General features: G+C 41.4%; 1 protein-coding gene across 1 annotated transcript; it reads right to left on the reverse strand.

Annotated features, from left to right (window-relative positions):
* Nucleotides 1-344: 344 nt before the first annotated feature.
* PYGO1 (pygopus family PHD finger 1) lies at nt 345-13,802 on the reverse strand. Its single transcript, XM_074836949.1, has 3 exons — nt 13,571-13,802; nt 9,039-9,124; nt 345-7,281 (listed from the first exon to the last, which is right to left on the reverse strand). Exons 1-3 carry the CDS (start codon nt 13,617-13,619, stop codon nt 6,160-6,162), a joined length of 1,257 nt encoding a protein of 418 aa, XP_074693050.1. The 5' UTR covers nt 13,620-13,802; the 3' UTR covers nt 345-6,159.
* Nucleotides 13,803-22,522: the final 8,720 nt, after the last annotated feature.

Consider the following 22,522-nt stretch of genomic DNA (forward strand, 5'->3'; position numbering starts at 1 on the left):
ATAAATTAGAATAAATAATTCTTTGCATAATCTCTTCCCAAGTGCAGAAAGCTCTAAAGAATCTATTCAGTCAAATGGTGCCTGAGCCTTCCCTCCCATCCTGTGAGAAATAAATGGGGTTTATGGTGCAAGACCTCTTCTAATCTGCTTTGAAGTTACTTCAGATTAATGCCTCTACAGAACAGCAGACCTCTCCAAGAGAGGCAGAAGCTATCTTTTCTGATCAATATGACCTCATACTGTTTTCTTGCTGGATTATGCCTAATCCAAATGCATACTCACAGGCAATACATTAGAAGAGTTAATCTAGGCATTACATCATCTTCATAAAATCAACAGACAACTTCCTGGCAAAAATTATCTTTATTTTAAAAGAAACTGAAACCAGACAACAGAAAGCAACAAAGTTACATACAGTGCTGGACAAAATCTACCATATACATTTTCCAAGAACACTTGAATCAGATTCTGATATATGTTCTTCTAAAAGGTAAAATATCACATCATTTTTAACAAAACCCCCAAATGTCAACAATCTTAATCATTTTATATTTTGCACTGTTTGGATGGCAGTAGATTGGTAACTTGTCTTCTTCAATTTATCTTTAACACTGAAAGGAGGAGAATGTAGGGAAAAAAATTCCAAGTCAGAAGGCCCTAAAGAACACAGTGTCTGCTCTAAAGGCCATATACAAAAGCTTGGAGGAGAGACTGTCTTTTAAGTAAAAATCCCTCAACAACTCCATATGATTTCAAATTTCAGAAAAAACTATCAAGAAAGGAAAAAAAAAAAAAAAAAGTAGTGTATTAAAAGCTTGTCCTCCTTAAATTATATGGAAGTTCAGATTTAGACCATCCTTTAGAAGAGGAGATGAGTGTCTAGGAATAGACACAACACCTCTCATGACTCCAATCCCAAACTGTCTCCAATACAGCAATTGCTGAATTACAGTGCACAAACCTCCAAGTAAAAAGGTGGGGTTGGATCAAAAATTATTTTGAGACAGACAGTTTGTTTGAACATGAAAAGGAAAACTAATCGCACATGGCAAACATTACAAAAATAGGTATCCCCTATGATGTTGGGATAAGACATTTCTGAACCAGGAAACTAAGGGTGACACTGAATACTTTAAGCTACAGGCAGCACCTCTAAGGGGCTGAACATCATTCAGAATTAATTACCTCAGAACTGATGACACAACACTAGGGTGCTAAAGGGACCCTTTATTTCCATATAAAGCATAAGCCAACAAGAAATCAGAGGAGCTCTATACAAAGAAGTGAATGTGCATAACTCAAGATGTAGTGTAGGAGAGTTATATTGCCTTAAGAGTTCTGCTAAGTACACTTAATTTTCCAATTTTAAGGAAGAGTCTATTCTAATATAGAAAGCTTCAGAAAAAACTTAATAATTGCAGAATAACTTTAAAATACATCCAGTTCTACATCCTCCTGCATATATCTAATCACATCCAATAGATAAAAAAATTACGTGTTTTGTAAACCAAGTAGTGTTAGAATAGAATTTTCACACCCATGAGCTTATTACCAAATGTTCACCCATTTGTCAGTGGATAATATTAAGAAATTCATACTAAGAGTTATGGCAACAAGATGACAATGCACATAAGTGCTGCGTGTTCTGAAAGGTAGTCAGTTTTAATTACCATGAATTGCTACCATCTATCATACCTCATTCTATGCAAGATACCACGCAAGCTACCAATCCATAAACAATAATGTTTCACATACTTCATAGAGTAGCTTAAAACACATCGTGATATGAAATAATTTGTATTACATAGTAATTTAATCCCTGGCCACAGGGTTAACGTTGGACAAAGTCTGGAAACCTTTTTCCAATTTGAATTACGTACATTAACTTTGCCACACACCACAGCACTAATGCATGTGTTACTTCAGACATGCTCTAATTTAAAATCGAAACAAAAAAGTTGCTGCAAAAATACATGTCACCAATGTGGAACACATTCAAGATTGTATAAAAAGTACTGAACTGATATCCCAAAACAGGTATATTTAAGCAGTACATAAGGAAAGATTAGTTTTAATATGAAACAGTCATTTAAGTCACATACAACATGATAAGAAGCATGACTCCTTTTTTAAAAACGTTACACCAAATACTTTTACCGCCAGGCAATGTTTATTTATAAAATGAAAGGGATATATTTAATGCAGATGTGTTATCGTATTAAGTTGGAATAAAGACAAACGTTAAAAAGGTGCTACATTTGTACACCACTGATTTTGTAAAAATCTCAAACCATAAAAAGCATTTCACTTGCAAATATCATAGGCCCGGACTGCAAACATTTTGAAACGTTCTTGACTGCGTGCATGCAGTTCCACTGACTTTGTTAATTCTCACATGCTTGAAGTTAAGCCTGAAAAAGGTGATTACAAAACTGCTTCTTAGATGAAAAACTTCAGAGGTCACAAAGTACCTTCTTCTTTGAGCAGCCCCCAAAATTATATTTTTGTTTCAAATAGAGCAAACTTTATTACTCTCCTCTAGTCTTTCATCTGAAGATCTCAACTAATAACTAGGCCTCTAAACACCCTTGAGAACTAAGCATCAGTCCTATCTTCTAAAAGAAGAGATTGAGGCACAAACAGTTAACCTGCCTGTCTCAAGTTTTAGAAGGGATCAGTAAAAAAGGCAGAAACAGGATTTTTGTTATCTACCCTCTAGCCTATATGGAACAGTGTCACTTACCCTAACACCAATAGAACAAGTATTTTAAAGAGCAGATTACACATTTTCTCATTTAAAACTGGTCTCTGGCAAAACCCCCTAAGTATTAAGGACAGTTCAACCCAGCCTATACATATTTTTGGGGGGGGGGGGGGGGGGGGGAACCACAACATTTTGGGCAATATAGGCTGCATTTCTATCATGACAAGGAGCTATTTAAAAAGGACACAGGCATTTCCCACAAAAATGTTAAGGTTTGTAAGATTTACAAAATCTTTGCGATATTTTTGGTGTGCAGCACCAGTACAGTCTAAATCACTAGTAATGAAAGAAGCACATGATAGTTCAATACAAATTGTTTCATGTAGAGTATTACAAAAAACCTCACCTATTCTAACCAGCCCTCCCTCCCACCCACCCTTCTATAACTAATTTCTAATTCTAAGCAGCTGACATTTTCCTAATACCTTACTAACAAAACATGATTGTTGTTTTTCCTGTGCATACTTGAACTACTCCTAGTCAACACATGCAGAGAAAAACAAAGTGTAACCCCCTCTCCAGATAAAGAGTCCAGGTATGCCAAGAGCATATCAGTAGGGCAAGCATATTGACTGGATGACTTTTGGAGATCCTAATCAGTTGTATCTCTACAATCAGTGTGATAACAAGGTTGGGTTTTTTGTTAATTTATTTTTATTTTATACAATTGGTATTTGCTAATGTCTTGTATTTGTCAGTTAACAAATGCAGAAAATTTACTGGGTTACAAACCCAACATAGTACCAGTTTACATAAACTGAAATAAACCGTTAGAGTAAGTTTCACAAATACACAATTTAAGGCCTTACAAAATGATACTCCAGTTGATTTTAAGTCTGTAAGAACACTATATTTAAACTCTAATGTCTTGCTAGCTAATACAGAAAACACTTCATGTAGGGTTGAGGAAGAGATGGGTATTTTAAATGCAATGTCTGCTCTAAAATGTTAAAACATTAACTGGACTTCTGAGAACAAATGCCCCAAACATCTTCTCACAACAGGAATGGGGTATGGGAGTGAGAAAGGTATTGTGAACAGCACGCTTGGGTAACAACAGCATAATTGGAGCTTTTGCTGAATTTTCACCAAGCAAAGTTTTTTCATTTACATTGCTGTAGGTCTGAACCAGCTCCACTACCTTCACAGTGCAAATTTTTGCAGAGATTAAACTGATTCACAGAGGAGCAAATCCATCTAAACAAGGTTTGGTTTAATTTCGACTATAGATATCAAAAGCAAGTTCTAACAGTTGGTCAGTCATTAGGAAAACTACTGAAGAATAAATCTCTCTAACAGAGGTTGTTGCTTGGTTGTATTTTTGTTCTTTGTTTTTAAATATTACTCTTCTAACAAAACAAGATTAAGTTTAGTCTCTGTACTAAATAAAGCAAACAGTGATGAAAACAGAAGCCCTGGATCTACCTCACACTTTCTTTACATCTCCATACAGGAAATCCTCAAGATGTGAATTGTGTCATTTACACTTTAGACATAATTTCCTTTTTCCTGATGAGAGGCAAGACAAAAAAGGAGGGCAATACTGCACTTCTCCAGTAAAAGAATATATAAAACTTTTCACTTTTAAAATAAAACAAGGACAGTTATGTAGATCCACACAGCGTCTTCCAAGAAAGTACCACAGTAGAGCCCATTTAAAATCAAAAAATGGCGAACTAGCAAACAGGGCTTACTTTTCACTCGCTGGCATAGCTTACCATAAAAATTACCTCTTTATATAGATGACTGTATTCTATATAGGCTCCTACATCACTCATCACTACAGACCTGAACAATTTATCACATTAAGGAATGTGACTAGTACCTGTAATGCTTGACATGATTTAATTGCTGACTTTACAAAAACTCTAAGTCTCCAGCAGAGTGGAATTACAAGCAGAGTCTGTTATTACAGTGCCACCTTTTATTAAGTTAAAACAACACTCCTCTCTAAGGAAACAGTCATTTTCAGTTGCATATGCAACTTTATCACACTGCTAAGGCTGAAGTCTTCAAGGCTAGATGTTTCCCCACATTAAAAAAAAGGGGGGGGGGGCATTTTTGAGATCAAGAATAAGATCAAATTACCCATATTAAACCTGAATTCTTAGCATCACACATGAAGCTCTAATGCCATTCATAGTTGTCAGTAGAACATCAAGTTTAGCAAAGAAGCTAAACTTCTGTCTACTTGCTCCTGATGTGAGCTAAACTCACCTGATGTGAAAGCTGTTATTTTCCTTCACCCTAGATCTCCCACCCCCTCACTGCAAGACTGGCTGAGGCAGTGGTAGGAATTCAGTTTTAAGACTTTGCTGGCCAAACTAGCTTGCAATTCAGAGCCTGTGCGGAGCACACTCAATTGCCTCGCACTCTCCTTCATGCCAAGTGGACTGTGTAAGCTCAGGATGACCGAGCAGGCTCTAGTTGGAAGCCCTAGAAGATGGGCAGGACCTTCCCTGCACTAGTTAATTCACAATTCTCAGGCAGCACTGAGGCAGGAGCCTAGAACGATCAGTGAGAAAGGATGAGAGAAAGGTGCATGACTGCACAACCGTAACAAATGAAGAGACTGTATCCTAATGTATGTGCTTAAGATAAATGAATTAAGGCTACATATGCAACCTTAGTTTTGGTATTCTCTAGATTTAAAGCATTGGACTTCATAACCTTGATGGGTTCTTTTTCCAATGTAATCATATTTTGTAACTATTTCCTAATACTGCAAGACCTAGCAAGAGTCTTCAGCAAGTATTTGCTGAGAAGTCAAAAAAGATCATTGCCTTTTCAGGGAAATATAAATGTTTAAGAGTTAGCGGGTTTCATTCTGTTACTAAGATGAAGTCATCGACTTTTGAATAGTGTGTTAATACTTTAATTCAAAAATAGGAAAAAGCACATAGGAAATTCTCTGTATTTTCCCTAAAATGAAAACTATTAGTACTGCACATTCCTCCATGTCATCCCCACTATATTCAAAGAAAGGATAGCACGAACATCAGTAATGGACATTCACCCCAAAAAAATAAAATGTAATGAGTACTTGCTAATATAGTACCATTAAAACTGAGCACTATATGCTAGTGTTAGTTAAACACATTAACACTAGCAAATTACATACAGGCACAATTTTGCATTCAATAAAATTGTCAATGCACATCCTACTTCTGATCAGTTGTCAGTTAGGTTTTACAGTTTAATCAGAAACAAAAAAGTAAAAAAGTTTGCACATATAAAACTAAGAGTACAAAAGCTGAGATGGAAGTTTATGAATGAAAAGGGAAAAAACGATGACAGCAATTAAACACAACTGATTGTCTGCAGAAAGTGAAGTACCCAATTTGTAACCAAATCTTCATAGCAAGTATTTCAACCACTACCACCAATTCTGGTTGTTAGCCATCCGTATTCAGTGCAGGTGGTCCTGCAGTCTCTCTCGTACGCATTAACTGGACATCTTTGTCAGCCATGCAAGTATCACAACCCCATACTGCCGATGCTTCCGCTGTGAGAAGGCCATAAGCTGACTCAGTCATGCCTGTACAGATCCGATGAAACCATTTTTGACAAGAGGCTTCGCACAGGATGGCATCCTGGTCATCATTAACTTCATGTGTACAAATTCCACATGGATAGACGGGTTCAGAGGACGAGTGACCATGACGACTGGGATGAAGGGGCGTTTTGCTGCTCTTTTCAGAGTTGCATCCTTCAGCAGTACCTCGAGGCTGGCGGGACTTACTCTGAGTCCCATTTGAATGGCCAGCATTAGTGTTATCAGCACTATTAGAATGGCTATTATCCTGATTTACCACATTGTTTCGAGCAACATTTTTTAGGTCACTGTTACCTTGACTCACAATGTCCTCTGTCCTGTGATGATGCTGATGAGCAGCAGTGTTCTGGCTAGATGGTTTGCTTGCACCTTGACTAAAGTCTTGCTTTTGTGCTGATGATTTTGTCTGGGTGTAAGTGTTTGGTGGAGGAACAAAAGAATGGTTTGACTCTAGCTGAGAATTTGGGAAATTTGGGTTGTTGCCAGGACCAAAGTTAGACGGCACGTCTGGGTGAGGTATCTGACCAGAATGGCCAAAGTTCTCACCAGGATTTGGTCTGAAATGCTGACCAGGCATACTGACATTTTGATTTATCTGACCACTACTGTAAGGTGGTTGATTCCCAAAACCTGGGTTATCATGTGGACCGAAGCTGAAAGAGTGGGGTCGACTAAAACCCATTCCCACAGGGTTTTGAGGAAGGGGATGTGGTTGGTTTCTGAGGGAGTAAGAACCACCATATGGCGAGGACACTCTGGGCAGCATGTGAGGTGGCATTCTGAAAGTGTTATAGCCTCCAAAGCCAGGATAACCAGGATTACTAAAATACGGATTTCCTGAAGGAAGTGGTTTGTAAGACACAGTGTTATAGTTGTCATCAAATGGATTTGCAGCTACAAGGTGGTCAGAGCTTGGATTCGGCGGTGGAGCATATTCAGATGGAGGAGGAAATGATGATCCCTAAAAATATTTTAAATACAACATTTAAATTAGTTTTAGTAGTTCCCTGCAAGACAGACCAACCACAAAGGTCCTGGATTAGCAGCACTACTGCTAAAAGAACAGTTCAGCTGTTGTGTAAAGCTCACCCACTGTACCCTGCCAGGCTGTCTGAAATTTCAGTACAGAGGCAAGAGAGGAGTTTGAGCTCAAGATAACATGGTGATTTATAGTAATCACAGTGTTTTAAATATTGTGCAGTTGCACAACCATGCTTCTGAAAAACACTACTTGATATGTGACTTCTATTTCTTAATCTTTTACATAAGAAAAGCAACAATACACAAAGTCACGTGTCACTTAAACACATGCACAAAATACTTCCAAACGTTGAAGAGCAGATTTGAAGTGTTTCCTTAGTTTCGTTTTGGGTTCATTTTACTGAATATACATCTCTTAAGACAGCCCACTTCTATGAGGATATACAAACCTAATGTTACTATAACCCTAAAAAAGGTATATAGAATATAGGAGTCTGCATATAGGAAATTTCTATATTCTGTGTACCAGAGGTGTCTGAGCATTCAGTGATTGTGACAGTCTGCAAAGCACAGTCAGTAGGTATAAAATACAAGGATTTCTGGTTGCAGAGCATAATCAAGTGTTTAATGGAGCCCAGAGGCTGTTTAAATGTCATCAGAGCAGCTATACAATTGAATTTCATTTTAGACTAGCCTGTGGGGAACATCTAGCTGGTTCACCCTCAAGCTAACTGTGCTCACAGAAAGCATTTCCTCCTAAATACTAATAAAGTAAGACTGAACTTTTTTTTTTCCCCCCAAAAAAAATTTCTGCTGTGCTGCAAGTTTTGAACCTGGTAAGAAAAGAGAGGAAACTAATCTGCATGCCCTCTACAATTATCACTATTCTAGAACATAAGGAAGGCTCCACCGGGAAAGAGGTCTGAAACCCTTAAGTTAACCAATTCTTTCTCAGAGCAGGTTTCACCATGACTACTTTAACACAAAACAAACAAAAATTAAGAAAAGAGATCCACATCTCAATGAATCTGTATAGGTCTAACAGAAAGTGATTGTTTGACCTACATAAATAAAATTACTCTCACTGGGCAGCACCAAATTAACAGATACTCTCACTCAAAGCTGAACAAACACACAAAGGAAAATTCTGCACTACAGATATCTAATTGCTTTACATGTTTTGTATTCAGGCTTCCTTTTCTGGAAACAGAAGCTGTATAGAAATGCCAAATTGCAGGGATTCACTGGAAAGGAGCCGAACCTGCCTCATAGCTTTTGCTTGAAAATCACTTGGGGAATATGCCAAGAGTTTGGTCAAAGCGTTAACAAACCGTACAGATCCATTAGCCCACAAACCTACACATACAGGAATAAAAGTAAGAAGAAAAGTAGTCTCATGGCAACTACTCATGCTGTACAGATTCTACCAATGGCTACAAAGTCATTAAAAGAAAGTCTGTCTCAGAATCAAATCCAGATGGTAAAATACAAGTTGTTGCAGTCTCACTGTGCTCCTCTCTTTATAGGTCTTTGGCAACCTACAGAGATTAAAATAACTTCAGTGAGAATAACTAGTAGTATGAAGATTTAAACTTCACAGTACAGCTGAAATATTTTGTATGTAACTGCTATTTGTGAGAATAGACTGATATTCTGAAAAATGTGAGGTAGTCGTACCAGCAAACAACATCTGAGTACACTATTTATTAGAAATCAAAAGAACCAAAGGGAATTTACCTGTGTATTTGCTTTGCGCTTTTTCTTATCAGGGCTTCCAAGTTGTACTCCTGGTCCTCCTAACCCATCCAATCCACTGTCACCACCTACAAAATTTCAATCAGTGCAACACTGCATTAGTTTTCTTACAGCCTGTATTTTAGGTTTGCCCCTGCAACTTAATATCTATGTTACAAAATACTGAACTTGCATTAATTCTGGTGCCTTACATTGCAAGTCCTTAAGGAGCAAACATCTGGAGGTAAAAGTCAGCATATCTCGTATACAGCTCTCTTACTCTATTACCACTTTAATGTCCAATTCATGCTCATTACAGTTGGGATAAACATTTCCATTTATTTTATGTTTATCTGTCCCTTGGTTCTTAACATCTCCACTTCAGCAGTTAGAAGTATTTCTTGTTTGCATAATGCATAAAACTTGCAAAAGAACTGCTTAAAACCATGCCTAAGATTCACCTCCTATTTAACTTACAGAGCCACAGCATTTCTCAAACTCCCTGGACCAACATACAACAGTACATTACAATACACCATGAAGGAAAAAGCAAACAGTAAAAGATGCATGAACGAAAACCACTGAAAACCTGCCATGCTGTTTAGACAGATCTCCACTTTATCAGATCTAAGTTTCACTAAATGCAAGACTTGATCAAACAAAGATACATCTGCCAAAAATGAGAGGGGCTCTAAGTGAACCTGCCCTGCTCTGCAGAAAACTCACAAAATAATTGAGCATGGCTGCCCTGGCACAAAAAGAAGTAAAAAATGTTACTTTTATTGATCACTCAATCAGACTTGACTCCGAGCAATAGAAAGAGATATCTGTACTTCACCTGAATTCTTCTTCGCCTTTCATAACACTGGGGTGAGCTCTCAAAGTTGTAAAAACTGTGGCTTTCATTTTTAAAACTCTAGTTAGACCATAGACAAAAAACAAATTCTAGCACACACATTATTCCATTCAGTCTGCCTTCATGGGGCTCAAGTGGATTTGCCATCATATGGGAATACAAAGAAAACCCTGAGCTGAAGCATGAAAATCACTTTCGGGTGATATGAGAGCAACACCTGTTAAGATACTAACATTGTTACATTAAGAAACTGTGTGTTAATTCATTTTTTCCCAGGCCCATTAAGATAATAGCTCATTTGCTCTTTAAAAAAGAAATATATATATATATATATAGTTACAGTATAGAACAGTAAGAAGTGGACAATCCAACCTAAAAATTTTACTGTTATTTGTTTAAAACTCATATTCAGGACACAAGTCAAACTTTATCAAGACGCAGGCATACAGCTGAACACAGAGCTTTGTCTTTATTATCAAAGGCAACCTGAAGATAAGTGTGAACTATCAACAGTACTATGCAAAGAAGCATAATGTATGACATTACACCACTCTACGTTAGACAAGTATTCCCTGCAGACAGCTAAACCAGCTTTAGGACTATTCAGTAAAGTAACACAAAATTTCTTCTCACAGAGAAGCAGACCTACTGTATAGAGACTGAAATATCCAACAGTTATTTCAAATACTCCTGATCAAAGGAGGCCTGACAAATTTTCACTCCTAGCACTTCTTTCCTCTGCCCTCCCTTTTTTGAGGTTTCAGGGAATTTATCAGTCCCACCTCAAGTAAGAATCCAGTTCTGCCTCTGATTTAATAAGTTCCTTTTGGCTTCAGCTGTTGCTGTTGAAATTTAATTTCATTTTTCACTACACATAAGGAAGATACATGGACATCCAAAATCAACATCTATCAAATTTTAAGTCTGAATTTCAAAGACTAGGGCATGAAGTCACGATCACGTTCTCAAAATAAGCTCATGCGTATCACAGTATAACCTACCATCAGAGTGCCTAGGGATTACCCTTTAAGAAGAGAGTCCTTTTTGCCTTGATTTTGAATATAAAATAGTGTGCTATGAAACACTGCCACTGCATTAATGTAGATAGTAAATAATCACAGCATGTTTTACATAAAGAATGATGACAAATCTCCCTTAAATTCCAACCCTATAAATTATCTTCTTGATAAACTATTTACTCAAAACCATCCCTATGCTTTCAACTAGCTTCCTCTCCAGCATTCCTATATGTTTATCATAAATTCAGTGGGAGATTGTACTATGAACACCATTCTTCACAACCGCATAAAATACACTCCTGTTCATGGTCCTGTAGTCTTAACACATAAATGACGTTAACCCCTGATAGTAAAATATTACAAGTATCTAGATTTCTTTTAACAAATTTAACAACTAGCAGCACAGGTATTAGTAAATCTCTGATTGAGTAGAATACTGAGGATCGCATGCGAGTGCTGTTTTACAGCAGCGTAAGTTAAAACTTTATACAATTATGTATAAATTCCCTCTCTGGGATATCATTCTTCAAAAACATAAGCATATGAATATTAGAATTCCGGTAACAAGTCCCACCGATTTTTACGTGAATGAATTACATGGCTGAAGCCATTCACACACCCAGGTTTGCAGAACTGAGCCCTACATCTGGAAAGGTACAAAGCTTTTGTATTTTCAGTTCTCACTGTGTGAGGCCAATGATTTAATTTAGCCCTATGAATTTATATTTTCCCTGTGGATTTTATAATGATTTAATTTATACATGAAAGGAAACAGAATGTTAGTCCTAGCATACCTCCAAAAAAGTGTGAATAAGGATCATTTTCATGCAGCCAAAATAAACTTTCCAAAAAGTCACTTTTGGTACCTACCACACAGACTTTCATTAAAAGGTGTACCGAGCATTTTGGAACATTGCACTAAGGATGCAAAAAATTATTTCATTGTCCGAGACTAATTTTCCAGGAAAAAATACAATCCTTTTGACAGGGACATCATATATGTAATGGATCTAGAGACATAAATACATATCTGATATCTATTCCTTTATTAAAAAATGGCTAAAATTTTTTTCAGCCATTTACATTTGGGAAAAGGAGAAGAAGTAAGTCCCATATTCTTTTTTACTTCATACATACGCAAGAGAGACATTTTCAGTGCCGGTCAGGAGAACTGCAACTTGGAGTTTTGCTTACATATTAAGAGATTATGACTTCGCATGTAATTTATATCATACTTAACATACTGCAAATACACTATGGAGTATTTCCATACTCACTGACAAACCTCTGTCTAGGTTTTTACAGGATGGGTGCCAGAGTCTTTTTAAACAGTAAGACTCAGTTATCTCCTAACGTTTTCCCAAGAAACATAAATGGCCAAATAAACTTTTCATTATAGACAGAAACCTAGAAAGAGTCTAATTTCAACCGGATTTAGTAAGCCTATTCTGTGGCCCTGATACTGTAAACAGTTTTGATACGAAGTGGCAATTGCATGGAACTCAGTGGGTAACTCAGATATGTGAAACTATGTACTTAAATATTTGCAGAATCAGGGCTTGAGTGAAGGAGTCTAATGAATCCCAGTCTCTTTTGTAACACTGCTGCATATTTTCATTCTCTCATTCTCAAGGTTGCAATCCAGCTGTTACTAGAACAGTTTTAGAAAAGCAAACTGTAAATCAATGACAACATGCATAGCAGAATCCACACCTTTCCCCACTTACCCAACCACAGAAAAGCTTAAAACATCAAGAACAATAGAATTCCGGGGCAAAACAGGAGGCGAGGAAAAGAGAAGTGATGGATTGCAGATCTTACCATTTTGCCATGATTTTCACCCAACTCGGTCACCCTACTGGCTTTCATGATTTCATTCAGAAACGCATTTCTGTTTTTAAGGACTATAAGGACACAACTACCGCTACGCAGACCGACGTGCTACTGCCATTAAAGTCAGTCGCACAGCTGAAGTCAGAAGACACACCGTATTTCTACCCTTCTCCTTACCCGTTTCAAAGAAATGCATACTTCAGATCGCACTAGAACCGTACAACAGTGCAACTGATACAGAATAGTGTTTCGACAATGTTTTCGTTGCCCGAAAAGCGAAAACCAAAACCCCAACTGGAATCAAGCGCAAGCCCCGGGGTAGAAGAGCGAACACTTCAGTGTAATTTATGGGCTCTGCATCAACACTAACTCGGACATGTGGCACTGCCGACGTATTCCCTTGCACCAGCAGTATGCACGCTGCATACTAATGGGCAGCACAGCCAGAAAAACACGGGAGACAGAACCACGCACCCGCACGCCTCCCCTCGCGGGGCACATCGCGCGCAGAGGGAGCCCCGAGTTTTGCATTTCAAGGCCCGGAGGCTGCGGGGAGCCCGCGGGGCCCGGCCGGGCCCCACCGTGCAAACTTAGCGCGGCTCCCGAGCCGCCCGGCCCCGCCGCCGGCAGCCGCAGAGAGGGACCGCGGCGGGGGCGCGGGCGGCCCGGCCCGGCCCGGGCTGCGCGGCGGCCGGGGGGGAGCGCGGCGGGGAGCGCGGCGGGCAGCGGCGGCCGGGTCCGGCCGGGGCGCGCATCCCGCGGCGCCGCCAGCTCTCCCGCACGGGAGTTAGGCCCCAGCGGCGGCCGCCCCCCGGCCCGGCCCGTACCTCGGGATCTCTTCAGCGCGATGGGGTCCTTCTCCTGTTCCGCTGACATTACAGACCGCAGCGCATGGCTCCCAGGGCGGCAGGAATCGGGGCTCTTTGATGCTGCTGCCGCCGTCGCCGGCCCGCACCCCGCCCCCTCCGCCCCCGCCTCCTCCGCCGCCGCCGCCCCCGCCCGCTGCTGCCGTAGCCGCCGCCGCCGCCCCAGCGGCGGAGCTGCCAGACTTTGCAAAGTTTGGGCGCGGGAGGGCTCTGCGGCGGCCCGGGGCGGGGGCCGGGCGAGGCGGGCCCCGGCGAGCGGAGGGCCGCTGCCCGAGAGCTGCTCGGGGGTCCGCGGAGCGCCGAGCCGCGCCGGGCAGGGCCCCCGCGGGCTGCCCGCGCCCGCCTCGCTCGGCGCCCGCCGCCGGGGCTGCCAGGCCCCGCGGCCCCTCACAGCGCCCCCGCCGGCCACCAGCGCCGCTCACCGCGCCGTGCCCCGGCCGCCGTCGCCGGCCGGTTCCCGGGCCCCCAGGGGCAGCGGCGGCGGCGGGGCGCTGCGCGGGGCTCCCCGCGCTCCCGCCATCAGCGCGGCGGGGCGCGGCCCTTCCCGCGGGGCTGCGGGCCCCGGCCGCGCCCCCCCACCCCCCCACCCCCCCCCGGCCCGCTCGGGGGGCTGCCGCTCGGAACAAAGGCGCCGGCGCCGGGGCGGGCTCCGCTGGCGCCGCCACCCTCCGCCGCGGGCCTGCGGCCGCCGGGCAACGCGCCGGCCCCGGGGCGGGCTCGGGCCGGCGCCCAGCGCGCGGCGGCTGAAGGGCGGTGGGGCCGGCGCCCAGCGCGCGGCCGCCGGGACCGTTAGTGCGCGTGAGGGCGGGGGCCGGGGCAGGAGCGGGCGCTGCCCTGGCGAAGCGCCGGGGAGAGGCGGGAGCCGGGGCCGGGGCGGCGGCGGCTCTTTCAGGTCAGCGCCTGGCCGCAGCCAGCCGCGGGTAGCGGCGTCCCGGGGCTCGGCCGGGGCTGCGGCTCCGCGGGTGGTTTCCAATGGCGCCCGCACCCACCTCTCCCGCCACGCGTGCGGCGCGCGCGCTTCCCGCCTCCTGGCTGCAGCTCCAGGTCCCCCCGGGCCGGGCGGGCGTTTCTCTCCGGCGCCGAGGCACCGTGCTCCGGCCGCTCCCGGGCAGGTAGGTCCGCGCCGGCTGGAGGATCCGCTTCCAGGAGGGGCTCCCTCCATGCAGGTGCCACCCTCCGGTCTGGGCTCTGGCCTGAGGGTGGTACAGAGGAGACACCGGGCCCGACTGGTGGCCCTCACGGTGTGGGTAAACCTTTCCCGACCCTTGGAAAACACCCGAGGAGAGGTAAATCGCTGCCGGTGTCGCTGTGGAACGTACCTCTGTGAAAACTTACGTTCTGCAGCGGTTTTCCATCTTCTGAAGTGGCTGCATTTCAGAGGTGTTACAGATGGAATCCCCATCCTTGCTCAAAACTGTTGATCAACTATATTAAAAATAATTATCTTTTGAATAAGCATTTATCCTCCCTTAACTGGGATTAAGACGTCCAGCTGTAAAGTATGGGGTTTGCTAATGTACCTTATCTCACAGTACCTAGCAGTGCTATTTCTTTACGTACCTTCTTGTCAGATGGATAGTTGGTACTTTGCCAGTATTTGGAACACTTTTTCTGAGGGAAAAAGAAGTGACATTTGTGTAAAGGTTAAGGTATTGGTATTACTATGGGTTTCCTTTATCGTTTTGCATGTCTGACTAAATAAAATGGAGAAAGTAATTCAATATTTTGTCGATTTCTGTCCTTCCCTAGACATCGTTTTTATTTGTCCACAGTCTCATACTTTGCAGCAATCCCCCAATGCACGTACCTTGAAGTATAGCATATTGCCAATATTCTTGTGGGATCGGCTGGCTAATTTTGTGTAATCTTGCTGAAGAGAAGTATAGCCTGTTATTAGCAAGGTGGGTGTGAGCTAGTCTATATTTTGAGGAAGATGTGTCTTATCTGTGAAGAGATTTGCATTTTCTGTGATGGAGCTTGCTGTAGGCCTAGATGATTCTCCCAGGACTGCATGAGCTTTTGTGCAAGGCTGCCTTGTAATAGCATGTAGACTGTAATTATGGATGCGCAGATTGATGTCACTGAGTCTATAAAGGTTCCTAGGGGGAGATTGTCTGCATCAGAAATGCGAGCAGGGAATTCAGATTTAACCCAGTGCTCTAGTTGCAAAAAAATTATGTCTGTTTTGCTGTTCATCCAAATTCAGCTTTAACTTGTACTCAGGTCCTTAGTGAGTGGTCTGCGAGAATCCTTTGGATTGATTTCACACTTATAAACCTACACTGGAAATGGCTGACACAGTGTCTGAAGGGAAGATAATTCACTTGCTCAGGCGCCTACATCAGCATCTCAAATATTCCCAAAAAGTCTATGAAAGTTCTCATTATCACACACCATTCACCACCTGATAGCCTCGCTGCTCATTGGTTGTCCTTAAAATTGCTCCAGCATTTCTTCCTCTCAAAAGTTTGCATTAATTAAGAAAGCTTAGGGGCACCTAGTAGCATCCTTCCAACACCTAAGTGGAGGTTACCAAGAAGAGAGTGACAGGCTCTTAACTGAAGTGCATAACAGGAAAATGAGACTCAGTGGCCATAATTTGAAACAAGGTTCCAACTGGCTATGAGGAGAGGGGAAAAATTGTTTTGCGGCTAAGCAAGCACTGGGCCAAGAGACTAAAGAAATTGTAGAATCTCCATCCTGGGAGGTTTTCAAGACCCAACGGGGGAAAGCCCAGAATAGCCTGGCCCAAGTTCAGCATTAACCTTGTTTTGTGCAGGAGGTTGGACTCAAAGTTAAGACCTCCCAAGGTTCTTTTGCGGTGTAATGATTCTGTTGTTCTGAAATAATTTTCTTCTTTTTAACAGTAACCAACCAACCACTCAGAAAGCTCTTGCTCCCTGCCAGAGTGCTCAGTTGTGAACAAATACTATTTAATACTTTATAACTCATCCTGACTGTTGAAAGGGTGGCTGCAGTGAGATAACAGTAACTTCAATCATATGTGACATATCAGCCCTAAAAAAGTTACTAAGTATAGAACAGCTGGTTTTGGTAACTGCTAGGTTCCCATCCTTCTGAATTCAGGTTAAAAAGAAGGCTGCTACAAGAGCCTTTCTGTATGAACTACCAGTAGGTAGAGGAGGTTCTTTCACTGATCATTGTCACAGTGTCTGAACATGCAACACTGCATTACATTATCAGGAGAGAAGTATCAGTGAGACATGGATCCACAACAGATCCACAACCCGTTAACATTTAAAGGGTTTTTACTGCATCTTTCACTTGTATCCACTGCTGTGTATCTCAGGAGCAGGGAGGGGCACAGAAGCCCATTTTGACAACATATGAACATATGCAGATGCACTAATGGAAAAAATATAAACACCTCGGAGAAATGTACTGACATTTAAGGAATTCCAAAAAGGAAAAAGCAGAAGACTTGTTCTGTTTGATTTTACGGAAGCCAAGATTTCAGATCAGAGGAATAAAATTAGGAAAGAAAAGAGAAGCATGACATCAGAAGGAAAAAAGCTAAAAGCTGACTGAACTATGTAACTCTGCCACTTCCAGTACCAGGGAAAATACAAAAGTTCCTCTCATGTAAGCCATGTATGTTCTAAAATAAAGCACACACAGCTTTAACCTGTCAAGTTACTGTGATTTATCAATTTATCACAGAACATTTCCTACACAGCAAGACAGAAATGCACCCCTGTGCAATGGACATGGACCTGGGAGTCCAGCAGGCTCACGCGGAAGGGCGCTACGTCCAGTCCGTGGGGGCTCTGTCAAGGTATGGCATGTGCATGGCAAGAAACGGCAGCACCTCCACAGGTTTTCTGGCATGTGGACACAGAAGCCAAGCAGCCAGTAGTCTCTCTCCCACCTGGACAGAAAGCATTGAGCTGGAGAAAAGGGACACATTTAGAGAAATTTGGCTTGTGATAGCCTTAGCTCGTAACAGTCTTCCAGCATCAGTAGATTCGATTTCCCCACCTGCTGGGAGGGTAAAAAATAAAATCAGTAATTAATTTTTCTAAAAGGCCCTTTTTCATATTATACAAAACAAAGTGCTCGTTCTACAAACTTGTACGTGTTTCACAATACCACTGTGATAAATAGGACTATTTATCAAGGCTGGAGGGAGTTTCTGTCAGGCCTGAGACAACACTAAAAATCTGGTTTTGTTGTTACGATAGAGTTACACCTCTTCCTCCAGACTCATTTGTTCTCCTCCTCCACATCTCCCTTTTTCAGGGTAGTAAAACTAAACACATGCATGTTTATAAGTTACACAGAGATGTGGGTTTTATGCCTTATTAGTCTAGCTGGTTATGCAGCTGGTACTGCTCTAGGAAAATGTGTTAGCCAGGTCCCTGCTAGGTCTTATCACATGTAGAGCATCTCTCTGCCAATGTCAGGGATTGTAACTGTAACTGAAACAGTTTGAGCACAAGTCATTGGAGCTATTTTAGTGCAAATTGCTTGCCTACTGGTGAATGCTACATCTGTTATGGTGATGCAAACCAGGTCTCCTGAGCCCACGTCTGTTTCATTTCTGCTTTTAATCAACAAAAATTAAGACTATCTAAATTTCTGCATTAACCACTCATCCACATAATATAAAGTACAAACCAAAATCTAATTAATTGTCTGTTCATGTTTCAACTTTAATCTGAAATGAATACAAAACTGTTTGTAGTGAAGAAGTGCAGAACAGGTTGCTTTACAAGTTAGTCCATGAAAGAATGTAAAATTTTTTCTGTAGTCCACTGCATTAGTTTTCTTCCATATGATGCATGATATATCTTGAAATCAAGTAAAAAGCCTGAGAATGATCATGCCTTTGTGTAATCACATAGCAAATCATTGGCTGATGAAACACAGTTTTCTAAGCTTTGCAAGACAATTTAGTGGACTGATCAAAGTATGTCTCAGAAATGTGTACAAAGGGCACTCTAGTGTCATATCTATACTGGAACAAAATTTTTTAAGTTCAAAGCAAGCTCTTAGACAGTTTTGAAACTTAGCAAGACTGATTTATTTTTTTTGAGTGCACACTTACCTTTTCAACTTACACTTAAAATATAGCCATGCTCAAGTATTTCAGCAAAGACAACTTCAGTGCCCTGAGATACTCTTGCCAACAACACATACGACTTATAAAGTTAAAATGTACAATTCACCAACAGTTTTAAACTATAAAATTTTATAGCCGATATGTAAAAATTAATAAGTATACTACCTAAATATTTAAAATATGAAGACAAACATTGATTATCTAGGAACTTAAATTTCATTATTGTGTTTATTTATATACCAAAGTACAAAAGTTTTGACAAGAAATCCAGTGTGTGTGTATATATATATGCATTAAAAAATATTATTAAAAAAAATCATTTGATCTTCAAGTCACCAAGGAACATAAGATTTCCTTCTCCTTTACCTCTAGAATAAGTAAAATGGAACTTTCAGTTTACCATGTTAACGTTATCAAGATAATAAATTTTAGAAAGGGAAAAATACATATTTTACAAACTTGTGGGCTCCTCTGTGCAGAAAGGCCTACTACCTACTCAAAGAAGTGGTCGCCTGTTGAGTAATGAATAGTGAAATGGGGACACTCTGTGGGGAAATGAAAGAAATGCAATTTCTTGTGCTTTCTGGATTATCATCTTTAATCCTTTACATTTTCCTGTTTATCATGATCTGATGAAAAGAGAGGCAAGCATTTAATTCCTGCACTTAACTCAGTTTCCTCAAGAGCCCTTTCTAGTTTTCTTGATTGTAAGCTTTTTAATTTTATTTTCTCCTCATTCTGTGGAGGAAGGGGAGTGAGCGAGCAGCTTGGTGGGCATCTGGCAGCCAGCCAAGGTTAACCCACCATAACGTTACAAACCTTCTTACAGTAAAACCTCATGATTTGCAGTAATTGCCAAGAATTTCCACAAAGAGCAAGTAACAAGGAAATGCAGTTAGTAGACAAAGGGACTGCTACATGACAGTATGTGCTTTATCTTTTTTTTTTTTTATTGGCAACTATAGTTTAGTCTTAATTTTTAAGGAAAATATTTACTGGAATGCTGTAATAAAACCTCTGTTTTGAACAAGTAACTATAAGTAATAGGAGATCTGCTGGGAAGCAGGAACTAACTAGTGTCTGAACTGGGGGGTTTATAGACTATGAAAGGAAAATGCAGCTAAAGCAGCAAAATAAAAATTAAAATGAAAGAAAAGATATCACAAACATACCATCGTTAGAAAATGCAGTTAAAAAACGCCACTATGAAATCTCACAATTCTGCTATCCTTTAAGAGGAGATAATGAATCAAACTTAGTTGCCTCTTTTGTTTATTGTGCAACAGAAGCGAGGAAGAACACAAGAACAGATAACTAAATATGCCTAAGTACACTGTGACCTAGTTACATAGATGCTGCACTCACCCATTACATCCAAGAGCATCTTCCCTAATCCCCAGGCTAAAATTCACATGAAATCCAGGATTTCAAGAAAAGAATGTGGAACTAATTATTTAAAATATATGCACGATCTGTCCGCAAACACCACGCTGGATTAAATTGCTTGACATGTATTATGCCTAGTGGGTACAATTCAAAATCTAAAATTTACAGGCAGACATTTTAGGGTGCTGTACATCTGTTCCGATGGGAATCCTGTCATTTAGTTATCTGCAACTGCAGGGCTGGGCTATAAGTTTTGGCCCAGCTGAGCTACAGATGAGAAACACCATCACAAACTCTTAAAACCTTGTTGAACACTAAACCACGTGGAACGCTCCTATTAAAAGGCTGTTTCCAGTCAACCCAACTACAAATGGCAACCTCGTCACTTGGCCCGAGACTTCTAAATCACAGGATATGAGGCAAGCCAGCACACTCTGCTGGGTGCCAGGGTGCTTATCCTATCTCTGGCCAGTGCTCAGAAGCTAATCACAGAGGTAGTCCAGGCTCAGGTAAACTTCTGAGCCTTTACAAAGGCAGAAGTGGACTCCTGGGTATTGACTGTGATTCTAGGCTGTGCTACAATGGCTTCTAATATGCAGACCACCTTGACTGATTTTATCTTACCGTATGTAGATTACAAAGCTAGAGATGCAGCATACAAAAAATAAGAGGGTGATTTCCTCTTTAATAGTAATTTTTCTGTAAAGTGTTGTAAAAGCCAGTATCAGAATTCTTTCCTATTATGAACTAGAGGTTGTCTTGCTTTTGATTTTGCAGAAAAATTTTAATTGAAATACTTAGAACTCAAGCTTAGAGTTAACTTATCCTTTGAAGTTGGAAATCTCGATCTCAGGGGATTCATTCTGCCTTGACTGTGGGTTTTGTGTAAAGCAAAGCCAGATTGTTTTATTTGGTAGAGACTGAGCAAGCTGTTACTGACTTTTAAATATTCAGGATCTATTCCAAAGCATGATGGTTGCTAACATGAATGATGTAATTTTTAATGGAAATTAATTTTTTTTTTAATTTAACATTCTGTGCTGTAAACTATCTTACTTTCAACTTCAATTGTATGACCTAAAATAGGGAAGGCTATGAGCAAGTAGTTCAGTGGGATTGTTTCAAGCTAATATGACTGTAAACTGCAAAAAGTGAGGAGGCAGCATGTGTTAAGCTCTATCACTCATCCCCTGGTGATAGCTTTCAGCAAACCAGAGGGGTTAATTTCCTAGACCAGCACACCAAAATGAAAATTGTTGAAGGCTGTGGTGAGCTGTAGGGTGAGCAACCCTTTTCCTGCTTTCATGTGGTGCAACTGCCTGGCAGCATAGCCAGAAATCTGCTGCTTTACTCATGAAAATCTTTTTTTCCCAGTGTATTGCCATGCAGATAAAAGGATATTCAAAACAATCCTATTGACACAACCTCTGGGAAGTGCCCAGTCTACTTCCAGCTAAAGCAGAATCCAGTGGTTTGGGCACTGGTTTAAAACTTCCCATGGAGCAGTGTAATAGGAAACATACCTTCAGTCACCCACAGAAATTAATGTTCAACCTTCAAAACTGCAGATGATTACAGTATGTAGCATCCCCCCGACCCACCTGGAATTTTGGTCACTTTCCAGCGATGCTTGAGCCATCTCTCCAGAGGAACCCTGAGGAACTTGGACCACTTCACAGCCCTGCTGGAAAACTGTCTCAGCTGGTTCTTGTAGGCCAAGAGGGGCTTCATGCCCGACAGTAAGGGCAGAATTCTCTCAGAGAGCAGCTGGCCAGACGTTTGCCAGCCCCCAAATCTCTATTGCCAGCCAAGGGAGATCCTATGGACTAGGGATATTCGTGCATTGTATAACTTTCACTGAGGCACAGCTAGATTCTTAATTATTTGTATTTTCTCTGTGTCTTAATGGTGCATTCCTGTGTAAATAGGATTTAAATTATGGGATTTAAATAAAGCTTACACTCCACTTTCATGTAGAAACAATACAGTATCTCTTTGTCAAATCTGAGCTTGTTTACCTGGGGCTCTAGCATGTAGGTATATGCAGAGGGTTCAAATTCCATCCTCTTCACTGTGTGGGGAGGAAAAGGTTAAGCCATGTCTTAATACACTAATTATAGAAGGAGGCCACAAACACAGACAGCAGCAGCGTTAGCACTTACAGCTTCTCTCTTACTGACAGGGGATATGCTCTACTGTCCAACACCAGTCCTGAGACCATGACTGCAGATGAAGGAAAAAGAGGAGACACACTGGGCTGCACAGTGACAACAGGTATTAGAAATAAGATATGGCATAGGTTAATCCTACTGATAACAAGTGCTTATGCATCCCCAAACAGAAAACCCAACTGGATTTACTTGTAAATATTCAGAGAAATAACCTAAGGAATGCATGAAAGGAAGGCAGATGTCGTTTTTCATATATAACAAAATGCAAAGTCT

This window comes from Strix aluco, chromosome 12, assembly GCF_031877795.1.
Source record: "Strix aluco isolate bStrAlu1 chromosome 12, bStrAlu1.hap1, whole genome shotgun sequence".
Classification (NCBI taxonomy): domain Eukaryota; kingdom Metazoa; phylum Chordata; class Aves; order Strigiformes; family Strigidae; genus Strix; species Strix aluco.